Source organism: Nycticebus coucang, chromosome 1 (assembly GCF_027406575.1).
Source record: "Nycticebus coucang isolate mNycCou1 chromosome 1, mNycCou1.pri, whole genome shotgun sequence".
Classification (NCBI taxonomy): Eukaryota; Metazoa; Chordata; class Mammalia; order Primates; family Lorisidae; genus Nycticebus; species Nycticebus coucang.
The window spans coordinates 165,512,763-165,531,036 of record NC_069780.1 but is presented as its reverse complement, the minus strand read 5'-3'; the positions used below and the strand labels follow the sequence as shown (position 1 = coordinate 165,531,036).

The 18,274-nt window shown below is 37.3% G+C and overlaps 1 protein-coding gene across 1 annotated transcript in view; it reads right to left on the bottom strand.

Annotated features, from left to right (window-relative positions):
* Window positions 1–18,274, bottom strand: part of NUP155 (nucleoporin 155) — an 89,131-nt gene that overhangs the window by 46,871 nt on the left and 23,986 nt on the right. The window contains exons 5-14 of the mRNA XM_053592027.1: window positions 16,002–16,094; window positions 15,399–15,565; window positions 14,299–14,404; window positions 13,088–13,161; window positions 12,408–12,499; window positions 9,598–9,695; window positions 8,962–9,114; window positions 4,740–4,840; window positions 3,941–4,111; window positions 454–564 (exon numbers count right to left, since the gene is read on the bottom strand). Coding sequence (XP_053448002.1) covers window positions 454–564; window positions 3,941–4,111; window positions 4,740–4,840; window positions 8,962–9,114; window positions 9,598–9,695; window positions 12,408–12,499; window positions 13,088–13,161; window positions 14,299–14,404; window positions 15,399–15,565; window positions 16,002–16,094 — 1,166 coding nt within the window. The remainder of the gene's footprint in view (window positions 1–453; window positions 565–3,940; window positions 4,112–4,739; window positions 4,841–8,961; window positions 9,115–9,597; window positions 9,696–12,407; window positions 12,500–13,087; window positions 13,162–14,298; window positions 14,405–15,398; window positions 15,566–16,001; window positions 16,095–18,274) is intronic.

Here is an 18,274-nt window from a genome sequence, read left to right as displayed (position 1 = left end):
TTGACAAGGTATTTTAAACTAACCACTCCCAATTTTACCACTTTAATTCTAGTTATGGCTTTGGTCTACACACTGTTGCCTCAAGTTTCTGCCTAAAGTCATTAAGCCAAACAAACAATTGAACAAAAAAGGACTTATCCCTAAATGTTTTGTGCTTTTTATAAAAATGCATTCATCATGTAACTTGAACATCAAATTTTTACTAGTATACTAATTTTAATGTAAAAATTTATCAACAACAGAGAATAAAACCCTGAGTATACTAAAATATTTGTATCATATTAATCCTGCTTTCAAATGTTGGTATACATTTGACTAGGCAAAGAAAGCAATATTGTTAAAATTATGTTTATTGCAGTATTTCAGTCCCAAATAATGTATAACTACATAATGTAGTCCCCCGTTGCACTATTTAAAATATCATCACATTTTTTAAAAAGTGTAAGTAATTACCTGATGTAATTTAAAGAGTCTTTCAATTTCTTCTCCATCTCCACCCACATTACTCACAAGAAGATGCCTCAGTTGATCTACAGGTCTCAGTTTATGAAACATAAGACTCCCCTAAGAAATTTATTTTAAAAAGAAAGAAAAAAAGAAGAATAGATTTATCAAGATTGGCTGGTAGCAACTGACCATGCTACCTTGTTCAATAAATAAATGAAAAAAAAAAAAAACCAAAACCTTAAGAATATGAAGTAGTTAAAAAGATTATCTATATATTAACTCCCAATTTATACCTAATCTATATATCCACAGAGAAAATTTCATGAGGAAACACTACCTCCCCCAAAGCTATCCCTCAATCCAGAGAATTAAAGGTAGAATTAATCATGTTGCCACTATGTAGATACATTTAGAAAAAAAATGAGGCTGGATTCATACTCACACCTTATATAAGGATAAATTCCAAACACACATCAAAAGATTTAAAGGAGAAAATAAAGCTATAATGGTACTAGAAGAAAACCAGAAGAAATTACAGGTAAATTCCTTTATAAAACTTAGAGGGAGGGCAGCGCCTGTGGCTCAGTGAGCAGGGCGCCAGCCCCATATGCCGAGGGTGGCAGGTTGAAACCTGGCCCCAGCCAAACGGCAACAAAAAAATAGCTAGGCGTTGTGGCAGGCGCCTGTAGTCCCAGCTACTCGAGAGGCTGAGGCAGCAGAATCGCCTACGCCCAGGAGTTGGAGGTTGCTGTGAGCTGTGTGACACCACGGCACTCTACCGAGGGCAATAAAGTGAAACTCTGTCTCTACAAAAAGAAAAAAAAAAAACTTAGAGGGAGAAACTTTTTAACTTCGACATAAATCCCAAATGACAATCGATAAATCTGACTACCTATAAACCTGTGAGTATAGAAAAAAATCTCAATAAACAAAGCCAAATGACAAACCAAGAAAAATTTTTGAGGCTAAAAATCATAAAAAGTTACTTGCATTGACACATGAATCCTAATAAATTTTTATATTATAAATTGAAAAGACAACTCAATAGAAAAGTAGGTATTGAGTAGGAATAGGTAGTTCACAGAAATATAAATATTTGAAAAGATAGTCAAATGTCTTAATAAGATAGCATATTATAATGAGAGAGGCTTTGAAGAAATAAGCATCTCTAAAAATCATTAGTAAAAATGACACTGGAAACTCTGCAGTATCTCTGAATGTTACAAACAAACATACTCTGGCTCAACAGATTCAATACCACAGCTTTACTCATACACATGCAAGTGATACATGCACACTTTTCCTTCTTTTTTTTTTTTGTAGAGACAGAGTCTCACTTTACCGCCCTATGTAGAGTGCCATGACGTCACACGGCTCACAGCAACCTCCAGCTCCTGGGCTTAGGCGATTCTCTTGCCTCAGCCTCCTGAGCAGCTGGGACTACAGGCACCTGCCACAACGCCTGGCTAGTTTTTTTTGTTGCAGTTTGGCCGGGGCCGGGTTTGAACCCGCTACCCTCGGTATATGGGGCCAGCGCCCTACTCACTGAGCCACAGGCGCTTTCTTTCTTTTTTTTGAGAGACTGTTTTATAAACACATAGCCAGAGTATATGTATTTATAACTCCACAGGTGTGAACCACCCACCATGCCTAGCTAACAAGGTTGTATTTTTTTTTATTTTTTTTTGTAGAGACAGAGTCTCACTTTATTGCCCTTGGTAGAGTGCTGTACCATCACAACTCACAGCAACCTCCAGCTCCTGGGCTTAGGCGATTCTCTTATCCCAGCCTCACCAGTAGCTGGGACCACAGGCGCCCGCCACAATGGCTGGCTATTTTTTTTGTTGCATTTTGGCCAGGGCCAGGTTTGAACCCACCACCCTCGGTATACGGGGTCAGCACCTTACTGAGCCACAGGTGCCGCCCAAGGTTGTATTTTTTAACAGAAAAAGATAACTCCTTAATAGGAACCCATTTGAATATGGTACATACATACAAAGGAACCCCTTTAAAATACAAAATAGAATGAGAAAGTGCTTCATACATGAATATGAAAAGGTTTCTAAAATATATTTTTGAAATATAGACTGCAAACTATAGAACAATATATATAATGTGTTACTATTTTTTAAAAATACATTTGTTTTGTTTGTACATCCATCTCTGGAAGGATACACAGATACTAATAACCTGAGTGTCTGAAGGAAAGGGAACTGGACTGAATGGGAGATTTGTTTTTTTTTAGACAGATTTATTTTATGACCCTCAGTAGAGTGCTGTAGCATCACAGCTCACAGCAACCGCAAATTCTTGGGTTCAAGTGATCCTCTTGCTTCAGCCTCCCAAGAAGCTGGACTACAGGCATGTGCCACAATACCTGACTAATTTTTTTGTTTTCTTTAAGAGACAGGGTATCACTCTTGCTCAGGTTAGTCTCAAACTTCTGAGATCAAGTAATCCACTTGGCCTCTTACAGGCCAAGGATTGGCCTAGGATTATAGGAGTGAGCCACCATGCCTAGCAGAATGGGAGATTTCATTGTATATACTTCCTCTGTTGTGCCTCTTTAATTTTGTCATTACTATAGTGCATTACTATACAAAAATTAATATAAGGAAATGATTTTTTTTTTTTTTTTTTGAGATAGAGCCTCAACCTGTTGTCTTGGGTAGAGTGCCGTGGCATCACAGCTCACAGCAACCTCCAACTCCTGGGCTCAAGCGATTCTCCTGCCTCCGCCTCCCAAGTAGCTGGGACTACAGGCGCCCGCCACAACACCCGGCAGCTGTCGTTGCAGCTATTTTTTGGTTGCAGCTGTCATTGTTTGGCGGGCCGCACTGGATTCAAACCCACCAGCTCAGGTGTATGTGGCTAGAACCTTAGCCGTTTCAGCCACAGGCGCCCAGCTGATTATTTTTTCTTTTTCTTTTCTTTTCTTTTTTTTTTTTTTTTAAGACAGAGTCTCAGTATGTCGCCCTTGGTAAAGTGCCATGGTGTTACAGCTCACAGCAACCTCAAACTCTTGGGCTCAAGCAATTTTCTTGTCTCAGCCTAAGTAGCTGGGACTACACACACCTGCCACAATGCCTGGCTATTTTTTGTTGCAGTTGTCACTGTTGATTAGCTGGCCCGGGCCAGGTTCGAACCCACTAACTTCAGTGTATGTGGCTGGCGCCAGGCATTGAACCAGGAAATGATTTTTAATAAGTGAGAACTATAAGAAATATATTTGGTTGTTCTTAAAAAATAAAACATATAAGTTATATATACTACTATAGTTATATAATTATATTCTAATTGTACAAGTTATTTTATGTTGCTACTAATGCTAGAAATGCTGCTTTAACAAAGTATTCCTTAAGAATACCACAAGAGTAAACATTTCTAAGTACTTAAGTAAATGACTGCATTAAACAACTATTTCAGTGTATTTGACAATAACATTAAGTATTGCTTCTCTTTTTGTCCCTACCATAACAGAATATGTACATACCTGTGCTGAGAGAAGAACAAATTTCTTCGGAGGTAACATGTGCTGTTGCACAACAACTGGTGAGTCAGTTATTGGAATATGATCTTTGTTTAAAGGCGTAATTATCTTATCTACTTTTAATTCATCTATTGCAGAAAGAGCCCAGGAATGACCATCAACACGGGTTGTCATCTATGTAAAAGAAATAATAATTTCACACATCTTATTGAAGTTACCATAAAGCAAAATCTCAAAGAATATATACTTAATTGCTAAATGCAGATTCAATAAATTGTTAACATTAATATTCAAAAAGTATGTATTTAAATTTCTATCATCTTTTTCTTTTAATCAGACATTTTCTACACTAATAAATACTATTTTCATACTGGAGGATAAAGGCAAACTTTTCTTAAGATAAATTGTAGGCGAGGTGCAGTAGCTCACGCCTGCAATCCTAGTACTCTAAGTCAGAGCTATAATGGACAGCACATGATTAAGCTAAAAAATGTACATATGTATTTAAATGAGACAAAGATCATTTCAGAAAAAATAAATATATTTTCAAATACATTAAGGAAAACATTCTAAAAGAGTTCCAATGTTCTACTTAAGGATTTTTCAGTGATTACCATAATAACTTCTAATATGACAGAGAAAAACAAAGAATTAACTGTATATAATTCTTTTCGATAAGATTTCTAAAGATGTAACATTATTAAAAACAAACAGCAATAAATCAGAAGATAAAGTTTCTTACTATAATATTCTTCATTTAAAATTGTAAAATATTTTCTTTAGCAATCTCAGGATAACTTACCTGGGTTTCCATTATCGGTCTTTGGAAAGGAAAAGTATCATGGTTGATACACCATAAAATGTCATTATCCTCATTTTCCGAGGCTGCCATCAATAGAATACCTAAAAGTTTAATACGTAAAATCTTATTAAATGATGTCAGATAATATGCATCCCAAATAACCTTCACAAAAATCATTATTAACATTAATACATACATATATAACATTAATATTCACAAGCAAATAAGTAACGAAATAAAATTAAAAATTTCCTAAAAGAACACTTAAGTGGCTCCGTGAGTGTAGGTCAGTGGCTAAGGCACCAGCCACAAACACCAGAGCTGGCAGGTTCGAATTCAGCCCGGGCCTGCCAAATAACAATGACCAACTACAATCAAAAAATAGCCAGGTATTATGGTGGGTGCCTGTAGTCCCAGCTACTTGGAAAGCTAAGGCAAGAGAATCACTTAAGCCCAAGAATTTGAGGTTGCTGTGAGCTGTGATGCCATGGCCCTCTACCCAGGGTGACAGCTTGAGACTGTCTCAAAAAAAAAAAAAAAAAAAAAAACCCACATAATTATTGGTAGGGTAGAACCATTAAGTGTACTTGATCTTATACTGCATTTCTTTCATGTAAACATTTTTTTTTCCCACATTTTAGCATGTCTAAATTTATTATCTTACATTCAAAGAGTCGATCAAACTTAACTATTAACTTTATAAAAACCTATTTGGTATATTTTAAAAATGCCATAAGTTGCAATAAATGGTACCTAATATTAAAAAAAATAAAATTTACATCCCAATTTGTTCAAAAACTCCATGAATAAAAATGAAAAAGGCACTGTGGAATGGCAGAAATAAATGTACCATAAAAACAATTACCTCAATTTACCTAGCTGATAGTACAGCTTGATTTCAAAATACATTCACCTATACTCAAATCCAGCTCCTCCTGCTAATTTGCTCCCTTTACACTGACTTCAGTGGTATCAGTTTTAAATCCACTGGATGCTTTTAGCTGAAGGGATCAAATTAATTAATAAAATATATAAGAGGGTTGTGAAAATTAGATTATATAAAGGTGGCAGAAGATGTTTTCAATTTTAGCACATAGCAATTTGAAAACTATAATTTAAGCTGAACATGGTGGTGAAGGCATATAATCCCAGCTACTCAACAAGCCGAGATGAGAGGATCACTTGAAACTAAGAGTTTGAGGCCATCCTGGGCAAGATAGCAAGACCCCATCTCTCAAAATTAAAAATAAAACAAAGGGTCACTTCATATCGGTCAAGGGAACAATACAATAAGAGGACATTCAATTCTAAATATTTACACATCAAACATAAATGCTCCCACATTAATGAAACAGACCTTAATTGATAATGAGCAATTTGATATCCTACAACATTAGAATCGCTGGGACTTTTATACTCCTATTACAGAGCTGGACAGATCCTCTAAACAGAAACCAAACAAAGATAGAAGGGACTTAAACGTGACCATCAAACAATTGGGCTTAACAGAACACACCATCCCAAAGCTAAAGAATATATATTCTTGTTGTCAGCCCACGGAAAACAGATCGCCTCCTAAGATGCAATTCGAACCTCAACAAAATCAAAAGAATTAACATTATACCTTATATCTTTTCAGACCACAAGGCAATAAAAGGTGGAATTCAACTACAAAAAAAGAAAAAATTTTCATCCCCAAACCAAGGCCTGGAAAATACCCTACCTTAGGCTGAATGACAGTTGGGGCAAGAAGAAATAAAGAAGGAAATCATTAACTTCCTTGAGCATAACAACAAGGAAAACACAAGCCACCACAAACCTGTGGGATACTGCAAAAGCAGTCCTAAGAAATAAATTTATCGTATTAGATGCCTACATTCAAAAAACAGAAAGAGAACACATCAATAACCTAATGAATCATCTTAAAGAAATAGAAAAGGAAGAGCAATCCAATCCCAAACCTAGCAGAAGAAATAAACAAAATTAAATCAGAAATGAAATTGAAAATGAAAGAATCATTCAGAAAATTAATAAAACAAAAAGTTGAGGGCGGCGCCTGTGGCTCAGTCAGTAAGGCGCCGGCCCCATATACCGAGAGAGGCAGGTTCAAACCCGGCCCCGGCCAAACTGCAACCAAAAAATAGCCGGGCGTTGTGGTGGGCGCCTGTGGTCCCAGCTACTTGGGAGGCTGAGGCAAGAGAATCGCTTAAGCCCAGGAGTTGGAGGTTGCTGTGAGCTGTGTGAGGCCATAGCACTCTACCGAGGGCCATAAAGTGAGACTCTGTCTCTACAAAAAAAAAAAAAAAAAGTTGATTCTTCCAAAATGTAAATAAAATCAATAAACCACTGACTATATTAACTAGAAACAGAAAAGTAAAATCTTTAATAACCTCATTCAGAAATGAAAGGGATAAATAACAACTGATACCATAGAGATGCAAGAAATTATTTCTGATACTACAAAAAAACTCTATGCCCAGAAACTTAACAATGTGGAGCAAATGGACCAATACTTGGAATCACACAATCCCTAGACTTAATCAGGAAGAAATAGATCTCTTGAACAGACCACTATCAAGCACTGAGATTGAAGAAAGAATAAAAAAGCCCTGGACCAGATGGCCTCACAAAAGAATTCAGTCAAACCTTCAAAGAGGAGCTTTTAGCTATACTGCAGATTCTACTCCAGAACGTTGAGAAGGAAGGAACCTTCCACAACATATTCTATGAAGCACGTCAACCTGATTCTGAAACCAGGAAAGGACCCAACTAAAAAGGAGAACTACAGGCCAATTTCACTAATGAATATGGATGCAAAAATACAAAAAATTATACATCATGATCAAGTAGGCTTCATCCCAGGGATGGAAGACTGTTTTAACACATGCAAATCCATAAATGTAATTCATCATATCAACAGAAGCAAAAACAAAGACCATATGCAGAAAAAGCATTTGATAAAATTCAGCATCCTTTTCTAACAAGAACACTTAAGAAAATAGGCATATGTGGCGTGTTTCTTAACCTGATTAGCCGTATGACAAACACACAGCTAATATCATTCTGAATGGAGTAAAACTGAAAGCTTTTCCACTTAGAACTGGAACCAGACAAGAATGTCCACTATCACCACTACCATTCAACATAGTTCTCCAAGTTCTAGTTAATACAGTCAGGCAAGAGAAGGATATAAGGGCATCCAAATGGAGGCAGAGGAAATCAAACTCTTGCTCTTTGTTAATGATATGATATACTTAGAAAACCACAAGACTCCTGGACGTGATCAAGAAATACGGTAAAGTCTCAGGATATAAAATCAATGTCCCTAGCTCGGCGCCTGTAGCTCAGTGAGTAGGGCAACAGCCACATACACTGAGGCTGGCGGGTTTGAGCCTGGCCCTGGCCTGCTAAGCAACAGTGACAACTAAAACAACAATAATAACAACAAAAATAGCTGGGCACTCTGGTGAGTGCCTATGGTCCCAGCTACTTGGGAGGCTGAGGCAAGAGAATCACTTAAGCCCAGGAGTTTGGCATTGCTGTGAGCTGTGATGCCATGTACTAATGGAGACATGGTTAAGACTGTCTCAAAAAAAAAAAAAAAAAAACTGGGAAGATGCATGATACTATATATTAAAAAAAACTTTATTTGTAAAGGAAAGTTTCATTTGGGTATAGAATAAGAAAATGTTAGAAGAGACAGAATAAGCATACAAAAGGCTTTAAAATAATTAGAAAATGAAAAAAATGTTCTGGAAATGCTTTACCATAGTGGGGAAAAAGTACTTATAAATTTTTCTAGTTTTGATGTTTAGCTAGAATTTATGAATACTAAAGAGTTTGTTATCAAGATTTTATATTGTCGGATACAAAACTCTTCACATCAGTAGGTAAGGTATCAAAAAAAGTCATTTGAGGTTTCCTAACTATTCTAAAAGAAGAGTTCCAAGAGTCTAATACCTGGATATGGTAATGATTTTGACAAGTGAGTTCATATGCAAAGTTACAACATGCTAAAATTAAAACTCTTAAAAATTAAAAATTAAAACCCTTAATAGTATTGTTTTAATATACACACCAATTGAAAACGTTTGCAATATTATAAAAGTTATTACAAAGAATGAGTAACTAGATAAAAACCAAAACATTCTAAACTTTATTGGATAATTGGTTTACAGCATTTTCAAATGCCTCAAGGTGTCTTATAATTTTAAGAACTTACCTTTATTATAAAGAGCTTTATGTACTTTGGAAGGCTTTTCCACTGTTGACGATGCTGAGAATCCAGGAGGTAAGCGGACATGAACCAGGGTCAGTGTATTAGGTCGTGCCAATGGTTGTCTGAATGGACAAGTGCTGAAATATAACCTAACACCTGAAGATGGGGTAAAATTAGGTATCAATAACACAAAACAAAGGATCTGAATGAAGTGCATATTTTATTGAAGCAATTTCATTTAGAACTCTGTTAAAACCACAAAACACTTTCCTGACTGGTATTAAGTTACCATCTGGACTACTAGCTGAAAGAGATTCCTAAGAAATCATCACATGGAATTGAGAAGTGGATCAATATATTTCAGTAGAAATAACTTGCAATAACAAGTCAAAGGAGCCTATGCCCCCATTCATGCTTTGTCACAAAATGTGTGCTACTGCCTTCCAGGTCTGGTTTTACATCTAAAGATAAGGAGACAGAAACAGGGGAATCGTCCAGTTTTCTAAATCTTTAATTTTATGAATTATTAATATGGCTTGACAACTGATAGAGAAGCAAAAACGCATTTCTAGTCATAAATTTCCAAATCTAATGATTATCAAAAGGTTTAACAATTGCCGCTATATAAATAAAACATACCTGCATGTGTGACAGCCAATAACTGACAGTCCAGTGATTCAGAATTTTCAATCACTGCTATTTGAACAATTGGCTTAAAAACAGAACGATCAATGGTCCTAAAAGAAATGAGAAGAACTAAAGTGTGTTTTTAAAATGTGCATACTAAATTATAATAAACATTTCGATAAGAATTTTTACATGTCTAAATATACATATCCTAAAATAATTTAATACTAACTTCTTTTTTTCTTTTTTTTTTGAGACAGAGTCTCACTATGTCACCCTTGGTAGAATGACATGGCGTCACAGCTCACAGCAAACTCAAACTCTTGGGCTTGAGCAATTCTCTTGCCTCAGCCTCCCAAGTAGCTGGGACTTCAGGCACCCACCATAATGCTCAGTTATTTTTTTCCTTTTTGTTGCAGTTTTCATTGTTGTTTAGCTGGCCTGGGCTGGGTTTGAACCCACCAGCCTCAGTGTATGTGGACGGCACAGTAACCACTGTGCTATGGGCACCGATCCTAATACTAACTTCTTAAGAAAGTTTTACAATGGTAAAAAAGAATGGCAAAGCACAGTGCCTGTGCCTCAGTGGATAGGGCACCAGCCCCATATACTAAGGGTTCAAACCTGGCCCGTGCCAAACTGCAACAAAAAAATAGCCGGGTGTTGTGGCGGGCGCCTGTAGTCCTAGCTACTAAGGAGGCTGAGGCAAGAGAATCACCTAAGCCTAGGAGTTGGAGGTTGCTGGTGAGCTATGTGACATCATGGCACTCTACTGAGGGCGATAAAGTGAGACTCTGTCTCTACAAAAAAAAGAATAGCAAAAACTCTTTAATGCATACTATTTACATTAATATTATTAAGAGTAACCCTATTTTCAAACATAGATCATTACAAAAGGCTAAAATGATTAGGTAAATAACTGATGGGGAACTCAATGTTGTCAAACTATAAAATTATAATTCTAAGGATTAGGACTAATTAACAAGGGGAGGACTGGGCCTTTATAATGTAGGTATTTGGTAAACATTACCTTAACCACGTGCTTACAAGTGGGAAAACTGATATTATGTGCCTCCTGATATAATGCAGTAAGTTCACATCACCTATGTAATATTAGCTAAAAAAAATTACTAAGAATTTAATTATAAAGAAATAGATGAATCAGAAATTGGAATATTCAGCAAATAATTTTCTGCCCTTCCCTCCCAAATATCAATGTTATGAAAAAGAAAAGATAGTGAAGGGGTTGTTGTATATTAAAGAGACTAATTATCAATTCGTAAGCTCTGATTGAACTGGAAAAAAATGGGAAGAGAAACAGATAAAGATTTCTAGCACTACTGGGCAATTTTAATGTTCACTATAACTAGCAAATAATAATATAGAATTACTGTTCATTTTCTCAGGTATGATCATTGTACTGTGTTATGAAAGAGATATGAGAGGAAGCTGAAGATTTAAGGGTGAACAAAAGTCATGATGTCTGCAACTTACTTTTAAATGTCATATAAAAGACAGTTAACAAATGAGGCAAAATGTTAACAATTGGTGAAAAAAGACGAAGAATGTAACAGTTTTTATCATATTGTTCTTTTAATTTTTCTGTAGATTTGAAGAAATTTCCAAAACAAAGGGAAAAAAACAAGCATCGTATTTAGAATTATATATGCCTTCAGAATTTTTTTTACTGAAAAGCAAAAATTAAAATGTAGATTTTTCATTATGACATCTGATTCTAGCAATTATCTAGACAGATAGACAATAAAAGCTGAAAATATGAGATAAGGCCTTTATTTTGGGGAAAGAATGTCTGCAGCTGACCAAAGCAGTTGTGATATAGGCAAACAGCAGAGAGTATCTGAAGATCTGGCTTCTAAGTTGGGTTCAAGCACTAATTTCTTTCTTTTTTTTTTTTTTTTTATAAAGAGACAGAGTCTCACTGTACCGCCCTCAGTAGAGTGCCGTGGCGTCACACGGCTCACAGCAACCTCTAACTCTTGGGCTTACGCGATTCTCTTGCCTCAGCCTCCCGAGCAGCTGGGACTACAGGCGCCCGCCACAACGCCCAGCTATTTTTTGGTTGCAGTTTGGCCGGGGCTGGGTTTGAACCCGCCACCCTTGGCATATGGGGCCGGCGCCCTACTCACTGAACCAGAGGCGCCGCCCTCAAGCACTAATTTCTTCATGAATAAAATGAGGATATGACAACTGTGAAATTCTATATTCTGCAATTGTGTCAATAATCAAGTCAACTAAATTTGAACCATGTAGGCCTGTTAGAAGTTATATGAGAACTTTCAGATACATAGTGCCTGAGTCATGATACGTATAAAGCCTGCTATTAATAGTTCACCTAAAGTTTAACTTAAAATTTCAAAAAAAAAAAAAATACGTGAAGCTGTACTTCACATAGTAAAACCAAAATGCCTTATGTTTCAAACCATTAAACATAAGACTAGGGTGGCGCCTGTGGCTCAAAGGAGTAGGGCGCTGGCCCCATATGCTGGAGGTTGCAGGTTCAAAGCCAGCCCTGGCCAAAAACTGCAAAACAAAACAAACATAAGACTAAAATAAAATAGTTGGTGTGCAGACAGGTGTCTGTAATCCCAGCTACTCAGGAGCTTGAAATAGGAGTATCAATTGAGTTCAGGAGTTTGAGCAGCCTAGGAAACACTCATCTCAAAAACAAACCGCAAAAAAACAGAATAAAAAGAATTTCTAGGAGTCTCTAGCAGCTCTCTGTTTTAAACATAAACATAATTTAATTTTAATATACTACAGAGAAATAATATAATTATGCCTAAAAAATAAATTAACATTACCTAGCAATGTTACCAGCAGCAGAGACAATAGCATTCTGTGAAACTGAGGCAACTCTGCTCATTCCTTGTCCATCGTGGCCCAAATCATAAACCTAAGAATAAAAAAAAAATTTCTCACTTAAACACCATTATATACTGTACAGATATTAATAATAAAACTATACAAATAAACTTTTCCTCTTTAGGGATCCTTTATTTTTAGTACTTTTAATAAAGGTTATAAAAACATTCAGAGATATAAAATTTCATAAAAAGGGCCATAAGATGTGATTTGGAATGGTTTTTGTTTGTGAGTACGTGGGTCACAAGAAAAGTTTCAAAGTGAGTGAATCTTATTCCGTTTTTTTTTTTTTTTTTTTTTTAGAGACAGAATCTCACTTTGTCATCCTTGGTAGCGTGCCATGGCGTCACAGCTCACAGCAACCTCCAGCTCTTGGGTTTAGGTGATTCTCTTGCCTCAGCCTCCTGAGCAGCTGGGACCACAGGCACCTGCCACAACGCCCGGCTATTTTTTTGTTGCTGTTGTTGCAGTTTGGCTGGGCCTGGGTTTGAACCCACCACTCTCGGTATATGGGGCCGGCACCCTACTCTCTGAGCCACAGGTGCCACCCGTGAATCTTATTCCTTAAATATAGGGATTTAAAAAAATCTTTACATGGTACTGCAACATTAATACTTACCTGTATCACTCCTTTCTCAGATCGTGTATATAAAATGTTTCTAGAATTATCAATCGCAATTTGAACAATAGGATCTAAAAGTAAGACAAAACAAAACAAAACAAAAAAACCGAAGGATTAACAAATTGAACACAGGAGCCAGTTAAAACAAATAAAATTGATGAATTAGAATTTTGCACTCAGGGGGTTTCCTCCCTCTCACTTTGTAGTTAAGTCTTAGGATTCTTGGATAAGGATCAGGCCATTTAGGTCAGACAAAACATGAAAACACAGATCCTGGGCGGCGCCTGTGGCTCAGTGAGTAGGGCGCCGGCCCCATATGCCGAGGGTGGCGGGTTCAGACACAGCCCTGGCCAAACTGCAACAGAAAAATAGCCGGGCGTTGTGGCGCGCCTGTAGCCCCAGCTGCTCAGGAGGCTGAGGCAAGAGAATCGTGGAAGCCCAAGAGTTAGAGGTTGCTGTGAGCCGTTTGACACCACGGCACTCTACCTGAGGGCGGTACAGTGAGACTCTGTCTCTACAAAAAAAAAAAAAAAGAAAGGAAAAGAAGAAAAGAAAAAAAAACAAAAACAAAAAACAAAAAAAACATAGATCCTAAATATTGTTTCTTGGCTAATAACATTGCAAACATGTTGTTCTGTTCGCTAAATGAATTTTAAGCCAAACCAAAACCAAGCTCTGGGCTATTTCTTCATTAATGATATTTATTATATACTAGAAACACATAGAATAATTACATCTGATCCTTCACAAAACTTCCAATTTAGTCTATCATTTATTGTATAAAAAAAGATTTACAAATTCAGTGATATTAAAATTTAGGTCATAACTTGCCAAAGTATTTTAAAATTATTTCACCTAAATCTCTGAGTTCATGAAAAACTCACATTGAGAATCTGTTCTAGACCAGGCAAAACATGTATTAGATGTCTAAATGCTTATCTTCTTTAAATATGCACACACACACATTTTGGTTTAAGTATGTAGAACTGTTTTGGACACATGTTGCAAAACACGTATGTTCTAGGATAAGTTACTCAAGAATAAAACCCATACTTTCCCTGTTTTATGATCCCTTAGCTTTATAAGATACCCTGTAACAAATGTAACTTCATATGACAAAGTATTTCAATTAAGAACGAGAATTTCTGAAGAAAATGTCGAAGCAACAATGTGCTAAAAATTTGCTTAGTTTATTGTTTTCTACTTACCATCTTCTGAGAATGTGAATTGTAGCAAGGAAGGAACAAGGAAAGAAAGTGTGCTCTTTGAGTGGTTTATTTTTCTACATCTTTGGCTAAACCAACCTGCTTCTGCCTTAAAAAAATAAAAATAGAAAAATGAACTGTAAAGCTGTGTGATTCCCTCATAATTATATATACCCAGATCTATAAAAATCTTTAAAACTTCATGAAATCCGGTGATGACAAATAAAGCAATACATACTATTCAAAATTAACTATTAAGTTTAATCTGTAATTAAAAATATCAACAAAATACTGACAAAGAAAGACACGATACACTGTAGAGTGAAAAGGCAATTGTGAAATAAAACATGATCAATAATACAGGTAAAAACACAATTTGCAAAAGTATATTATATATTTGTATATACACAAACATAAAATATATTATGTATAGATATTTATATACACATCTCTCAATGTGTATATCATGTTCTATAAGGACATACAAGACATAATAGTCTTTTACCTCTGAGGAGAGAACTATGTTTTATAGGCATTATATAGTCATGGAGGACTATTATGTCAACCATATGCTTGAATATTTTCCATAAAAATATGTTAATGTTGGGCAGCGCCTGTGGCTCAGTGAGTAGGGCGCCGGCGTCATATACCAGGGGTGGTGGGTTCAAACCCAGCCTCGGCCAAACTGCAATAAAAAAATAGCCGGGTTGTGGTGGACGCCTGTAGTCCCAGCTACTCAGGAGGCTAAAGCCAGAGAATTGCCTAAGCCCAAGACCTGGAGATTGCTGTGAGCTGTGATGCCACAGCACTCTACCGAGGATGACAAAATAAAACTATGTCTCTTAAAAAAAAAAAAAATATATATATATATATATGTAAATGTGCTAATAGAAGATAAAAGTAAAAGCCTATCTTTCCTCTAATCCATCAAGATAGAGGAAAAAAATTTTAATAAATGGTAAGACTCCCTAGCTGCTCAGGAGGCTGAGGCATGAAGATCACTTGAGCCCTGGTATAATGAGCGAAAATTGTGCCACTGCACTCAAACCTGGATGACAGAGTGAAACCTTGTCCCTAAAATTAAGACAAAAAGTCAGACTTACTTGGTATGCTACTTCATATAAACAGCCATCCTTTCCAGCCAAGAAAATTCTTCCATTATCAGTAGAAGTTACAGTTAAAAGGTAAGTATTATCAGTAGGAAGAGTATATAAAGGATCTGGAAGCAACTGCATTCCACCAGACATACTATCATTAAGAATTCCAGAACCTGTTTTTTTAAGAAAAGAATACATAAATCAGTTTATTAGCGTTTTTATAGTTTAAAATAATCTCTGCATTATCTTCAGAACTGATACTTACAGAATTGTTACTGATATAGTCAAAAGTTTCTACGACATGCATGCTTAAATTACTATAAGTCTGATACAAATAATCTGATTATTTCTAGTTAAACAGAACCTGCTATTATGTATGTGTATATATGTATATGTTATATAGAAAATCACCAAAAAAAGAAAACCCCAAATTATAAAGTTTTCAAAAAGCACCTGAGCATTCGATAATAGTAATCATTGGAAAAAAAAATAGTAATCATTGATCTGAATCATCAAATTTCAACATTTCACCCCAATTAGTTTTTATTTATAATATTAACTGGTAAACATACTATTATTTTAAAGAACGTAACATGTGGGTTGCCATACCTGTTTGCAAATTAGCATAGCTGAGTCCAAGAATTACTATATCTACAGGGGTTGCCAAAACCAGAAGGTGTCGTACATGAGGTTGAAAAATGCCTAAGGTAAAGTACACAAGGCAGGAATTATTTTCATAAAAAATATCCAGCACTTAAGCACTAACAGAATATGGTTATACCACTTAAATGAGCTATGGATTAAATAGTCTATGAAAAGTCTGAATCCAGTTTAGTCAATTCTGATGTTAAAATATACTATGTGTGATCATTTAAGTAAGTAAATACTAGTAAAGAACCACCTTAGGAAACAATGACTTAAACACTCAGTGCTATTTATAAGTGCTATATTACAAAATAGTTTAGGTCTATTAAAATATAAAATATTTGTATATCTACGTTCTTAGCATTAACAAGTATCCATTGATAGATGGACAAAATGTGACATATACATATAATGGAATATTACTCAGATTTAAAAGGAAAGAAATTCTGATATGCACCATAACACAGATGAACCTTGAGGATATATGCTAAATAAAATAATGCAGCCATAAAATAGCAAGTATAGTACTGTATAACTTCATTTGTGAGGAAACTTAGAGTAGTCAAATTCATGGAGACATAAAGTAGAATTGAAGGAATTCTGGGAAGATGGCCAACTGGTAGAAATGCTCGGCAGAGGCTCCTGACAAGAGGGAGAAGAACTGGACAGAATCGGACTCTATGAAGCTAAAGATGGGGAGCTAAGCCAAGAAAGAAGTTTGGCAAGGTGTAACTCCAACCAAGAGCATTCAAGAAAACAAATTACAGGTACAAAGCCTATCAACTAGAGGACGGAAGACTCCTCCCGGAAGTAGGAGGCCCTCTGCAGGCTATCTGCAAGCAAGCAGGGAACAAAAGATGTCTTATTTTACCTCACAGGACACAGCCGCAAAACACTAGGTCTCTTTCTCTAGGGAGGTCCCACTTATGAACCTAGACACCACCCTGCCAGCCATAAAATTGACCAGATAGTTTCCCCCACAAGTCCAAACTCCCAATCCACCCTTCCCCCTCTCATGGTGGTCTGAAGCTCTGCCCCCTGCAGAGCACAGTGTTTGGTCTCATCCTGAGAGATCTGAGCATAGTGTGGACCGCCAACCATCACGACGGAATCTGTGACTAACAGTGAAGAAGAGGGTGTGGGAAGAAAGGGACACTCGCTGGGAGGAGGAGCAGTACCCTGCTGACGATTATGCCTGGCCAGTGGTGATGTTGACCCTTGGTTCAGGCTGTGTCTGGTGGGAAGAGGTGCAGAACCCCTTACTCTGATGGCACAACGGGAGAGCGGTTGCCCCCTATGGACTGAGTTCAGCAGGCAGGGCTGGTCCCCACCCCAGCCCCTGGTGAGCCTGCGACCAGAGGCTTGCCAGGTGTGGACTGAGACCTGAGGACAAGGGCATGGTCCCGACTCCTCCAGCATAGGCTTGCTGGGTGTGAACCAAGACCTGAGGGTAAGGGTGTGGTCCGCTGTCTCCAGCTTGGCAGGTGAGGAGAGGCTTACTGGGTGAGGACTGAGACATGAGGGTGAGGTGTGGTGCCCTGACTCCAACAGAGACTATGAACAAGAGGCTTGCCAGGTAGTGGACTGAGATTGGCAGGTGGAGGCATGGTCCCCTGACTCCGACTGGTCTGGCAAGCAGAGGCTTGCTGGGTGTGGATTGAGACTGGTGGGTGGGGGTGTGGCCCCTGGCTCCAACTGGGCCTGTGAGCAGAGAAGCGGACAACAGTATGGACTGTGGCTGGCAAGCGGGGGCAAGGATCACTGGCTCCAATTGTACTGTTGGAGATCTTTGAATCCCTCTCTGTTGAGGAAGGTTTGCACTGCCTGAAACAATTTAATTGGAATTTGCATCTGGGGCTGTCCACTTGGGGACATTCTGAGGTTGACCTTCAAAGTTCTGTAGCAGAAAAGAGCTGAAGGGTGGGGGCTGGGCACAGCAGCTGTTTGTATCCCTTCACGGCCAAGATTTAAATCTAATACCATGGCTTCTTAGGATAGGATAGAGGTTGGCTGGTATCAAAACAGAGCTAGCCTGTGCTATCTCACCAAACAGGTCCTCAGAAGCTCTGGCCAAAACTTTGAAAGGGGCCTTTGTAAGGTTGTAGGAGATAAACCACAAGTACAATTCTAGTACTTTGGTAAGGGGCTATCTCTACTACCTGGGAACCATAATTCAATCTCACCCCACCAGTTCTAATAACCAAACAGTGGAAAACAAACATGCAGACCCAACAGAA